Source organism: Stegodyphus dumicola, chromosome X1 (assembly GCF_044657685.1).
Source record: "Stegodyphus dumicola isolate Sdum_Otavi_A_Nest chromosome X1, ASM4465768v1".
NCBI lineage: Eukaryota > Metazoa > Arthropoda > Arachnida > Araneae > Eresidae > Stegodyphus > Stegodyphus dumicola.
In genome coordinates, this window is record NC_140780.1 from 221,524,100 (window position 1) to 221,537,546 (window position 13,447).

General features: G+C 31.3%; 2 protein-coding genes across 3 annotated transcripts in view; one reads left to right on the plus strand and one right to left on the minus strand.

Moving 5' to 3' along the window:
• The window catches only part of LOC118193637 (ATP synthase subunit s, mitochondrial), a 36,597-nt gene extending 31,889 nt beyond the window's left edge, over positions 1–4,708 (minus strand). The window contains exon 1 of the mRNA XM_035364749.2: positions 4,537–4,708. Coding sequence (XP_035220640.1) covers positions 4,537–4,625 — 89 coding nt within the window. The 5' untranslated portion in view covers positions 4,626–4,708. The remainder of the gene's footprint in view (positions 1–4,536) is intronic.
• Positions 4,709–4,814: 106 nt separating this feature from the next.
• The window catches only part of LOC118193635 (5'-AMP-activated protein kinase subunit beta-2-like), a 60,554-nt gene continuing 51,921 nt past the window's right edge, over positions 4,815–13,447 (plus strand). The window contains exons 1-2 of one of the 2 annotated variants that reach the window (XM_035364748.2): positions 4,815–5,424; positions 5,619–5,812. The gene's annotated coding sequence lies outside the window, so the exon portion shown is untranslated. Of the gene's footprint in view, positions 5,427–5,618; positions 5,813–13,447 lie in introns of both variants that reach the window. The other variant, XM_035364747.2, reaches the window with a different exon arrangement.

Sequence of the window (13,447 nt, forward strand, 5' to 3'; positions counted from 1 at the left end):
GAAAAGATCTCAGTACGAAGTCTTATTCATTGTAGATTTTCTGCTTTACTTTTAAGAGCTAATGGTTGCCCAAAATATCCCAAAACCAAACTTCATCAAGTCCATCAGTTTTTAGCATAATAATAATGCTAGCCACAAAATGGACAATCCTAGAAACTCTCCTTCTGAACAGAACAAATTTGGATTTGCTTCTAACAGAAGCAATTCCAAATTTACTTCTGCTTTAAAAACTAAATCTTATTCGTGCCCCTTGCATTATCACCAAGTTGTTGTTTCATTTATGGTAACCTGAGTAGTTGACTGCTGTGAATTTGAATTATGGGACAGATTTTGGATAAGAAATACATTTATTTTTTTGTGGTTTACACGGTAAAATAGCTGAATATTATAACATTAATTTGAAGTTTTTGTATGATTTGGAACGAAAGGGAAGAATTAATTGACTGGAGTGAAAATGAGGGTTTACTTAGTTGCCATTATAAGTGTCCTGTTTGTGAAAAGGAAATTTGTCAAATGTCGAAGGATACCTGCACTACAAAGGATATTTTTTACTCTTATTTTTGTGAATTTATGCTGCGACGCCAGTATACAGATTCTCATTCAGATAATTTCATGAAGTTTCGGATGCTGTTGAGAAATTTTGTTTGACTGAAAACAGGGAAATTTTTAAATAAGTTAAGAAGATATTTTCTTCGTGTAGTGCTAAGATGAATTTCCTTTTTATGTTATTTCATTGTTTGATTTAAAATGTAGTTTACTGAGATTATATATTTTTTGTTGGCTGCTCCTTTGACTTTTTAAGTGAATATAGCTACACAAAGCCAAAATAACAAGTCAAAGAATCGCACAAACTTGGTGTCCATGTACTGCGAAAAATCACCAAAGGGCACCCATAAATATATTTTTACCAAAACATCTTCAGAAGCACTAAATTATGTTAATTAAAATTTCTTATCAGTAACAACTTCCAACAGCGAAGAAGTGTAGTAATTCCAATGGAGAAATGTACACCTGATTTGGTAAAAGTATACTTTAGGGTACCCCTTGGCGATTTTTGGCAGTACATGGATAAGGAGTTTGTGCAATTCTTTGACTTATTATTTTGGCTTGCACAACGGCGATTTTTGAACCAAAAATCGGCGCTACACAAAGCCAAAATAACAAGACAAAGAATTGCACAAACTCGGTATCCATGTACACATCGACTTATTTTCACTTTAAAAAAAATCTATGAATTGCAGAAAAATGGCATTGCACACTCCCTTGACTTTATCCATGTACACGTTGACCTATTTTCACTTAAAAAAAATCCAAGAATTGCACAAACTTGCATTGCACACTGCTTTCACTTTGTCCATGTACACATAAATAGATTTTCACTTAAAAAATCAAAGGAGCACCAAATTCTGCAGTAAAGCCAAACAAAAAATATATAATCTCAATAAACTACATTTTAAATGAAGCAATAGAATAACATAAGAAAGGAAATTCATCTTATACATCTAAGCACTACACAAAGCAAATATCTACTTACCTTATTTAGAAATTTCTGCAACATCAGTCTGTGGCACACAAAATTTCTTAACAGCATCCAAAAACTTCCTAAAATTATCTGAACTAGAACCTGTATATTGGCGTTGCCACATAAATTCACAAAAATAAGTGTAAAAAATATCATCCCTAGTGCCAATATCCTCTGACATTCAATGATAAGCATTTCCTTCCTACAAACAGGACACTTATAATAGTTACTAAGTAAACCTTAATTTACAAATCAGTCAATTAATGTTCTTTTCCCTTTTCATTCCAAATCATACAGAAACTTCAAATTAATCTTACCACATTCAGCCATTTTAACGTCTAAGCCACAAAACAAGCAATGTACTTCCTAACCAACACACACCACAAGCTCTTACAAATCTTTTCCAATAATTCAAAATTTACCGCAATCACACAACCGATGTCACAGTAAGGTTTCCATGACATTCAACTACTCGGGTTACCATAAACGAAACAACAACTTCGCGATAATACAAGGGGCACCCTTCAAGAAGAAATTAGTGCATTCCAAAATAATATTTAAACCTATTCCTATCCTGTCCTATGCTTATCAAATATCCTGTCCTGGTACTCTGCCAGCCAAGAGGTGAAAAGCAGATTCCTCGCCGTTTGCCTGAAATCGAGCAATCAAAGACAAATTTAGTATTTAGGAGCGTGACCACTAGGAAGGCTTACTGTGTACTTTGCTTCTCAGTACTCTTTGTGCTGTTTGTAAATTTTAAAATAATGGATATGACATTTATGAATTGATTTATGGAAATAAAATAGCACAGATATTTAAAATTAAAGCATAATTTAATATAGTATTACATTAGAATTATAAAATAAAATAACCATTTATCAGATGTTTAAACATGATAATGATTATTTGTGAAATGAAAAATTTTTCTGTAAAATAAAATAAAAATTAAAATTTAAAAAAAAAAAAAAAAAATCAAAGCATGCTGCAGAATAAAAATAACAGATGTCTGTGGTACTGTTTGGTTGATGGATATCGTATGAGGATACCTCTATACTAGATATGAATGACCAATTTCCTTTTTTAATATTTGATAAATTTTTGTATTTCGGATTCAGCAAGCAGACCAGGAAATGAAAAAGGTGGCTGGCCACAGCTAAAAGAAAATGGGAAACAAAATATCAAATAGCTGTGACAGTAGATCACAGCATACAGCATCGTAGGCATAGATAAGAGAAAAAGTGAACATGTAATATGGTATCAGGTATAAGCTTTAAGCAATTTTTTTTTACTTATTATAAAATCAAATTATTATTCTTCAAGTACAGCATCAATTTGAAATACATCTCCAAATCATATTTGTGTAACCTCATAGTCTAAGGTCTTACAAATCAGCATGTGCTGTTAATATTTTGCTTTTCATAATGAAAATAATGTGAAACTTAAGAAACTGATAAAAGTTTACAATTGGGTGCCCCTTGTTTTTTGGCAATTCTTTTTTTAAGCCAAGATCGGCACCAGGAAGGCACAATTCAAGATGACCGCTATATAAAACCAAAATAAGAAGTCAAAGAATCGCACAAACTCTGTGTCCGTGTACACATCGATCTATTTTCACTTAAAAAAAAATCCTAGAATTGCACAAACTAGGCATTGCGCCCTGGCTTAAATTTGTCCATGTACACATCAATCTATTTTCATTTAAATAAAATCAGGAAGCTAAAACAAAGTTAAAACTATCGTGGTAACCAGAAGTGAGGTTTCATCACCGAAATTGGAAAAAAATTGTCGCTAATCGAAGGGGCACCCAATTCTAGGAAACACTTCCGCAGAGAACACGGTAAATGTACACATCGCCAACTTTGGCGATAATAGTTCAAACCTGGTAACCTATCAGACTCATTATATTCGTTCATTTGAAGGTTGCAACCATTCCTCTTGCGTTCATTTTGTTGAATTATCACTGTCGTTGTTCGCATTTGGAGATTTATATTCTCCTTCTCTTATTTATTATTATTTTTTCTGATTTTCCATGTTATTTTTTCTGAATTTTTTAACAACGAATACATAGAACTATTTTTGTATAATTAAAGAAGTTTTCGTCGATAGATGCCGGATCTCGGCTCCAATTTTTATGGCGTAAAATTTTAACAAGATACTATATTGTTAATGCTTTTCTAACAATAACCTTTCTGAGGATGGCAGGTGTAACATAAATAGCTGATTAAATTGAAATAAAAAATATTATCGATTATCTAAGATGACAGAGTAGTTTGATGCATACCCTTGGTCATCAAAATTAGCAAACCACTGTTGGTGTGAGGAATACAGTTCAAACGACTCTTGAAAAATAATAAAATGTATAAAGTTCTAGTTTTATTAACAATGCTACTGAAGAAAATTTGATTACTGTTGAAGGTTATTTGTATCGTGAAATATATTATGAAAAAGACAGGTTTATTTCCGTATATCACGTTTAACCGGATAGTTTTACATCTACATGCTTATTATCTGTGAATTTTTACTACCATATGCTTAACATATTGTTTTGACTGCCAACTTGAATTTACATGCACTAAAAATTACGTTTACGGCTCGGCTCATCCCTTGGCGAGTAAAAATTGCAACGGCGCCAACGGGTTCTCTGCGGATGAAAACCCCAATTCTACACTACAGCCAAGAAATTTACAAAAATATTAATTTGGCATTTCTTGGATGATACTGAAAAAACTTGGAATGGAATCAGTTCCTTTCCATAACATGAACGCAAAAAAGATTTTGTTTTTATCACTTTTTTTAAGCCCATCCCTATGTAGTTATGCTTGAAATTAAATGAATAATGTGTTCCTAAATTAGAAAAACACTATAACTATCATATTAAATGTACACAAAGCCATTCTGGTTAAATATCTTATATGTAACACATTGCCAAATCATTTCAAATTTATCGCCAAGTGTTGACATTCTGTTTTACCAAAATATGACAATACAAATAAGAGTATAATAAAATTCTCAACTTATTAAATATTGTATTTAACCACTTATAGAAACATCGGTTTCCAAATCCGGCTAAAGCAGTTCGGCAATTCGTATAACTTTGTATCATTGTTTTCCTAACTTTATCATCATCGTAATAAGTCTGTATTTAACGTCGCGTATCAAGGCCGACGATGTGAAGTGTACTTTGCTTCTACGTCTTTTCGCCCGCCGGATTGATATCTAAATGGTTAGAACTATTTTTAAATTATATGACCTGATGGCATCAGATCAAATCCTTTACTCCATTTTTCGCTTTTAGAAGAATCAAAGCTGGTTCTAATATTCGATGTTATAATCTTTCTGTACACCGTGCGCGATAAAATCATCCGTGCTTGTCTTTTATACTGATGTCCTAGCTTATTAGCAGATATGTCATTGACTATCCTCTTCCAGTTATTTGCCCTCGCAACTTTATTTTTGTCGTTTTGCTCGAAAAAGATTTAGTTGATGCACCAAAGGACTGTCCGTGATCAAAATATTTATAAGTTTTTTTTTTTAAATCTATATTATTGCATGGGGGATAAATCGTAAACATGTTAAAGTCAAATATATGTATCAGCAACGGATGTTTTGGAGAGTGATGGATTGCTGTTGAAATATTTAAGCAACACTTGAAAACAATTAAGAAATTTTTAAAGTGTTTGTTATTGATGTAACTGTGCTCTATGCATTAGGACAATTCTCTCAGATTTAGAACTGTTGTTAACTTTTAGAGATGTAACATATTTACATTTCAGCTGATCAAAAATAAATAATGTCACCTTTGGTTATTTCCATTTGATTTCGTTTAGTAATTTATATCTAAATGTATCTCATCGAGGAGTGACCACATATGTGTACGAAAAGCATTTGCTCGGGAGAATAAGGTGTGAGTTTTCATATGTTAGCTTTTCATACAATTTCTGTTATTAAATATTGTTTTCTTTTTAAAGTAAGAATTGGCTGAATTGCCATTTTTCGTCTCGTCTGTATCATACAGTATTATTTTCTCTTTAATGCTTAAATTGCCTTCTGTTATATTTTTCCTTGGTTAATTAATTTTGGAATTCTTTATTGTCAGATAAATGTGGCAAATCTCTTTTCGCGTACTGTAAACGTCCTAGATTCGTAATTCTGCCATTTATGTGGAATTTGGGTTGGAATCCCAGCAAATGGTCTGGCTGCTTGGGCATTTTTCTGGTTTAACCAATGTGTAATATGAATACCAGGCAACATCCCTAAGAAAGTTCTCCACAAAGACATTCTTTCCATTAGGTAACTAACTTTTATTTGCTTTGCATTAATCAATTAGCCAGCCAACTTGCTGGGATATTTTGCATACTTGAGAGATAGGAAAGGGCTTAAGTTTAAAGTGGAATGAACAGAATTCTGACTTCTTCAGTAGCTGGACATAGTGTGGTTCAAGACTGCTTTTTATTGCAGTCAGTCTAGGTTCTGTATTCAGACAGTGAGGATGTGTTACAGTTTTTGGAAGCTGGAATTGCAATTTCATTCTTCTCATGAATCGTGATAAGAAACAAAATAAATAATTTGGGTTATAAATAAAGTAAATGTTTATGCTTCTAGTTTTATATTCACATGCCATATTTCATTGTGAAAGTTAAAGCAAATAGTGCAATTTTGCCATCTTAAAAGAATTATACTGAGTAGTCCACGCAAGTGAGCAATCTAACGTGGGGACAGATCTTGAAATTTTTAAATGAAAAATTACTAATGAATTACTTCCAAACCATTCATAGTATTAAGGAAAAGGGCAGTGTGAAAATAGTGCAAGATGATAGCCTATCTTTTATTCTGAATTTGATTATATTTTTCTGAAATCTGAAATGTATTTTTATAGCTTTTGAAAAAAATTGGCCTAATTTGCATTTGAAAATCTTGTTTGGAGACCTTTTGCGAGCGGTGCCCAGGGCATCATACACCCCTTGCCCCCCTCGCCACGCTACTGCCCTTTTTCCTGCATAAGAATGAAACTCCCAAATTACAATAAGGCTCTCAGAAGAAACCTGACTAAACTGAATAAGTGAGGCAGAATCAGCTGTATTAAAATTCAACATGATATATTACTTGTTTTCAGAGGAAAGATGTAAAAGGCAAAAGAAAAATATAATCGAATTTAAGTGTGTTTTATGCAAGAACAAATTGAACTAAATATGTTAAGTTAAAAAAATATTGGAAATTATTTTTTGTCATTAAATGTTGCTTTTTATTTCTTTAGTTGAAAAGTACATCTGCAATAACTTATAAGTTAATAAAAAAAACTGTTCATTTTATAACTAATATGTATTAACAGTTTAAAAAGTTAAAAATTTTTGGAAGAAATTTTTGGGTTAATCTTTGGATTATGGTAACTTGGCAAAAATTTGGCAACCAACCCTGCTACAGCAACCTGCTAGTTTTGTTTTGGGCGCCATTTTGTTTTCACAAAATAAAGGGTTTTTTTTTTTTTTTTTCTTTTACTTAACATTTTTCCCAACAATCTGCTAGCGGAATTACACTTATACTGGAACTTTTATGGAACAAAAGTGCTTAATCATGAAAAAAAACATCCCAGAATTGCACAAAAATGGCATTGCGCACACTCTTGACTTTATCCATGTACACTACTAAAGTCCTAGCTAGTAACTTTTATCGCCTTACCAAAATGTTGCCAAACTACCTATTACTATATTAGCCAATTTTTGTATTTTATGTCATCACATTAAAATAAATAAGGTGGCATGTTGAAATTAAAAACAAAAGATAATGAAGCATTTACGACTCTGAAGGAATCAAAATTTGCAAATTTGTTTGTTGTATTAAACATTTTTTTAATGTAAGTTATTTAATTTGTTTTGTTTTCTGTGCTAATACTTTCTCTTTAATTTTAGATAGACGTAATTTCTTGTTCCATTATTCAAATCTTATAATTATTGTGTCAAAAATTCCCATTAAATGATGATTTAAAATTGTTTCATTCTTGAAAATCTGTTTATCGCTACTGGCAATAATATTGTACAGATTTCACCATCCGTTAAGTGATTACTGATTGAGGCATTGTGATTGCAATGCAAAACTTCTGTTACATCATTTCATTATCAGCACTTCACATTTCTTCGCAAGTTCATAAATTAAATGATTTCATCTTCCATAGCATTCAAAGCCAAAATAGTTGCTGTTTTGGAGGATTTTGAAATCGCAATTGCAATTACTTGAATTGCGCCAAAGCCATTTACTTATACTGTGGCCACTATAGAAGACAAGTACTAAATATGCTTTTGCTTTACAGATCCTGCTACAGCTCCAGAATTAGGAAGTCTTTTTAATATTATCCAAAATTGAAATTTTGATAAGATAGCTATAACAGAGTTCGTACGGCCCTTAAAAGTCCTTAAGTTTTTTGGAATCGATTTTTGGTCCTTAAAAGTCCTTAATTTCGGCCAAAATCGTCAGAAGGTCCTTAATTTTTAATCATCTGAAAATTCTGACTGTTTTTACGATTGCCATTTTGAATGTAAATTAGCATTTTGGAGGAATATTTTTGACAAATATTGTTATCTTTTGAATGGGTGAATGCGTTCATGGGTTATAATTTGTTTCTATTTCTAATATAAAGGGTGGGATAGAATTTCTGAGCAAGTGTGAAACATAAAGCATTTGAAATTATTTCATTTTTTCTAGTGAAGAGCTTTTAAACAACTTTTTGCTTTTGGGGATGTGAATTCTTTTATTAAATTGCTCTAAATTTGGCAACTTATCAACATTGGCGATTTTATGATAAGTTTCTATTGAAAATTTTTAATTCCGAGATCTGGGAATTTTTCGACGATTTTTTAAAACATTGTAACATAAGTTTCATTAAAATAATGGTAATATATTGTAATTACATTTAAGAAATAACATTAAAATAAAGCATTTTTATTTTTTACTGTCATATTATAAAGTTCCATTTTGGCCACTTTTTATACAATATTTTGAATCTGAAAAATAAGCAAGGTATAATGCTATAAAGCGCAATTTACGAGACGCAAAATAGCTATGTAATTGGTTCTTAGCAAAAGCAAAATAGCTATGTAATTAATTAAAAATTTCTTTTTAATTTTTTCCTGTTAAGAGTTTCCTCATGTAATTGTCTTAGAATATGCGTCAGTTTTCTCTATAAAATTAATTTTGCACATTTTTATCCGATTTTTTTTTTTTTTTTTAAATATTTCTGGCTTTTTGCTGTTACTGAATTGGCAGGGGTAATTTTTCTTTAGGATTTTAGATATTGCAGCTTGGAAAGTTTAGAAAGATTTGAAGGCAAAATTTATAGATTCACTGTTCTGGAAGATTCCAGAAAAATGTGGCAAAATGAAAAATGTCTCCATGGTATTAATACATAATTTCTTACTTTTTGGAGAACATCTGGAAGAGCAATAAAAACATAATAGTTGAATGTTTTAGTTCTGATACTAGAATCCTTTTCTTAACATTTTTATTTTCCCTTTATTTTCTTTATTTTTCACCAGACACAAGCATAAAATATCAAAAATGCTTCTAATCTTATGATATGGACAGGCATTATAGAAAATAATTTTTTTATTAATAAAGAAATTAAAAACTGACAATTTAAACGATTCATCTAATATGCTTAATGCATCATACACACTAAATTGTGCTACTTGGTGCCTTTGTAAATTTTGCTTCCAATGCCTGTTCTAAATTCTAAAAGTTTTGACATTTCTAGATTTTGTTGCTCGATGTGTGAATAAATTTAAAAAATTCTGTCACACCAGCTCTGTAACCGGACCTTACCATATATATTGCATATTTCTTCTGAATGTTCCTATTACTATAAAATTAGCAGCTTTCTCTATACATCTTAAATGCATTTAGTATTTTTAGAATAACAGAAATCTTTAATTAAATCCAAAAACTTTCATAAAAGGAAAAGGAAACGTGGAAGAAAAAAACTGAATACCTTAAGAGAAAGGAAAATTATTCTTCAAAGATATGTACAGATATCATTATGTAAATTATCCAGTTGTTTACAATTTCAGCCTTTACTATAATTTCCCATTTCTATTTTCTCACCAGAATGCAAATCATTTAAACAGTTTTTAAACTGAGGTTTTTGGAGTGTAAGACAAGAATGTGTTTTTGATCTCCACTTGCTCCCTGCATTAGTTCCTGCCAGCCCTGATAATTTGCAATTATTCGTCTTTATGTTACCGCTGCCAACATTTGAATTTGTTATGACAATAGAGTTACTGAGTCAGCTTAAAATGAAATTGTATAGTCTTTAATGACTAGTCCATATTTTTATTTTGCATTTGAGTCTTCTTGTTTAATTACATCACCATGAGCTGTAATTCATTTTTTTTAGCATAAGAACATGCTTTATGTTCTTTTTTTTAAATAAGAAGCTTATTTAAATCTTTGTAGTTACTTTCAGATATAGCGATAATTTGCTTCACATCTGTGGGGAGGGTTTTGGACTATTTAACTTTTACCAGATCAAGTAAACCCTCATAGGTACATTTTGGAGAGGTTGACAGGTTAGGAGATACAAAACGTAGAAATTAGTAAGAACATTGTCTTGCGTATTGAGACAAAATTCTAATTGTTAGAAAAGATGCTTAAAGAGAAGAAAATTGATATAAATTAGCCAAAATGTCTGGGAAGGCTTCATATTAAAAAGACGCATAAATATCTTGTTGAGTGTTGTAGCTTTTAATGTGTAATTATCCTAATATCGTTTAAGGATCAATGCCATAAATTACATGTATTTTAAACTGTGAAATTTTATTAGATAGAGATTTAATAAGGTTTTTTTTTAACAAATATTGTTAAAAAATAAATAAAATTTAATAGTGGCCATGTAAATCCATAATGACTAAGGTTATCTAACACCCAATTTAATTACTTATAACTCACTGATTACCTTTAAAGATTATCTCTGCATTTTAAAGCGAGTTATTGCCTTTCATTAACCCTTATCGTGGTCACAAGATAAAATGTAAAAATTCATGTAAAACCTATTCTTCGCATCTAGTGAGACTTAAAATAATGCAAAACAACTTGTCACCTTTGGTGCTTTAGTGGATTATTAGGACCTTAAACTATATTAACTGAGTTACAATCTCTGGAACTCTACAAGAAGCTACGACATTAACTGCGTCAGACAGACCTCAGCTATCTTTCAAAATTGCGAACCGTGCTTACATCAGGCCTTAAGGTTTGTTCTGATCATCAGATCTCTCCTAGGCAAGCAGGAGCGGCGACAACAGTCAGTCTTTTGTTTTGAATCATGCTGATTGTGATTTTACTTCTCACTTTAACCTATGCCGCTTGACATAAAATCTACTTACTATTTACTAAACTCATAGAGTGAGCAAGTATGTGACAAAATGAGATATTAAAAAAAAAAAATCAAAGCTAACTGTTAGTAAAACCTAAATAAAATGTCACTTATCTTCTTTCAAATATGTCCAGTTAGTATGAGAGTAAAATATTTAATGATAAATTTCATAAACTTTATTTTATTCTCAAACTTACTAATAATAATATTTAATACTAATGCATCCTACTTATGGATCTATTTTATTTTTAGGATGGTATAACAAAAGTGAAGTTCAGCATAGATAATATTTTTAATTGAATTTATTCAGTTCCCATTTGCTTATAGGTCCTTAATTTTTTTCATGAATGGTCCTTAAAAGTACTTAATTTCCGTGTGCAGAAATGTGTATGATCTCTGTATAATGATAATAATAGCCTACTAAAAAGAAACGGGATCAAATAAATTAAAGGCAAATTCAATTTGCTGTATTAGCTGAGCTTAATTTCTTCCAAATCCAATTTTTTCAGTGTTCCCTGCTGCTATTCCAACAAAAGAAAAAACAATAATAGTAGCATCCCTCTCCAAATAAATATCTCGTGGGACTTCACTTATTATTTAAGTTAAATAGAAAAATATTAACTCCCCTTCTACCCACCTCCACAACCACCGAAGGGCCGAAAATTTGATTCCAGCTAACTTCAATCAATGTACAGTACAAAGTCCGAAATCCAGACTCGTCGGCACTACAGTACAAAGTCCAGAATCGTCGGACTTCAGCGATTCTGGATCTGGAATTTTTCTGGATATTAGATAATCAGTTTAAATCTAGTAAGATGGCATGTAGAAATTATAAAATTAAAAATATGAAATCTTGATTTATGAAATAACGAAGCATTTATGATCGAAAGGGTATCAAAATTTACAAAAAAAAAAAAAAAAAAAAAAAAACTTTATTTGTTTACCTTATTAAACATTTCTTTCAATGTAAGTTGTTTAAGTTGCTTTGTTTTTTGTGATAATACTTTCTCTTTAGTTCTGTAGACAGACATAATCTCTTGTTTAGTTACATTGTTGAAGTCTTGTAACTGCTATTTCGAGAATTCCGACTAACTTGTCAATGAAAACTTTCTCATTTTCAGTAACTTCTATGTCATTTTCTTCACTATTGGTAGCAGTATTTTATGGATCTAGAACCATACTACAAATTTCGCCATTCATTAATTGATTGATGACTGAGAAGCATTATCATCACAATGAAAAACTTCTTTTATGTCATCTTCATTTATAACTGCTTCACCACATTTTACAAAATCTGTTAATTGGAAAAGTTCTCCTTTGTTTTGCGATATCTGAAAAACCTTTAAAATTTGCGGCTATCATCATCAGATTTAGCTATCCTTCACTATACATATTTGGCTATGCATCACGAGCTTGGCGACTAATGACAAGTTGTTCCAAACAAATTGGAATAAGTTGGAACAAACAACTATTTTAACTGTTTGAAATCCAAAGCCATCACTAACCTGTATCCTTAAAATATTGGAACATCTCGAAATACTTTTTCCAGTTTCCTAGCAATTTCCTCACCTCCCCATCCATTAACACAGAAATAGGTGTGAAGATGGAATGACATCTTTTCTACTTTTTAACTAAGATTCTATTAGATGTTGACCCTTTTCTTTATAAACCAATTCTGAAGGTCAGACAAACGAGCCTCTCTGGCTTTGTTATGATCACGACTGAGATTTTCTTTACTTTCCTTATTTTTACTGGAAGGAATGTATTAAAAATAAATATAATCCTTAAGCACACTGTACCAAAAAAGAATCAACAATGAAATGTCACGCACAACCTAAAGGTAAGAAACCACACATAAACCTCTTAGGCTAAGCTCTCTGCAGTAAATTGATACAATGCATTTGGGGAAACTGCACCTGCTGTACATACCTTAGGGGGAGGGAAGACAACAAGATTGCAATCTCGGCTGTTTTGGGGCAGTTGTGTTCGTCTGAATGTACGGCCGTGTGGGGGGGGGGTCGTGAAAGAGTTAAACAATTTTCACCTGGATTTACCACTGAAAGAAAGATGTGATTTTTATTTTGAGAATAGACTCTTGGTAGGTTTTTAGAGTATAAACTGTTTGCAAACCATTGAACTATTGTCACTGAAACTTTATGTCTGCTATTATTATGAAGTACTTGTTTTTCCTTGCCTTGCAGCCTTAGACATATGTAGTGGATAGCTACTTTACATCATGCGACAAAGTACAAAACTGCGTAGTGTAGTTCTTTCCAAATATTTTAATGTATGATAGCAGCTTTTATATTTCATTATAATTTTAGCATTACCTTATGCTGTCTATATTTTTAAAATGTTGATAAATGTGTGTGGTTGAGTTTATTGTGAACAATGTACTGTACTAATTCTTTAGAACATGCCACAAAAGAAATCTTGAAATGTACAAGCATTTAGGGATAGGTATAATAAGTATAAATGATTTATTTCCTTAAACAATAGAGAACTTCATGTGAAACTGAATAGGAAGTTTCAGATTTTACATCAAAATAATTGTAATGGTAAAAGCA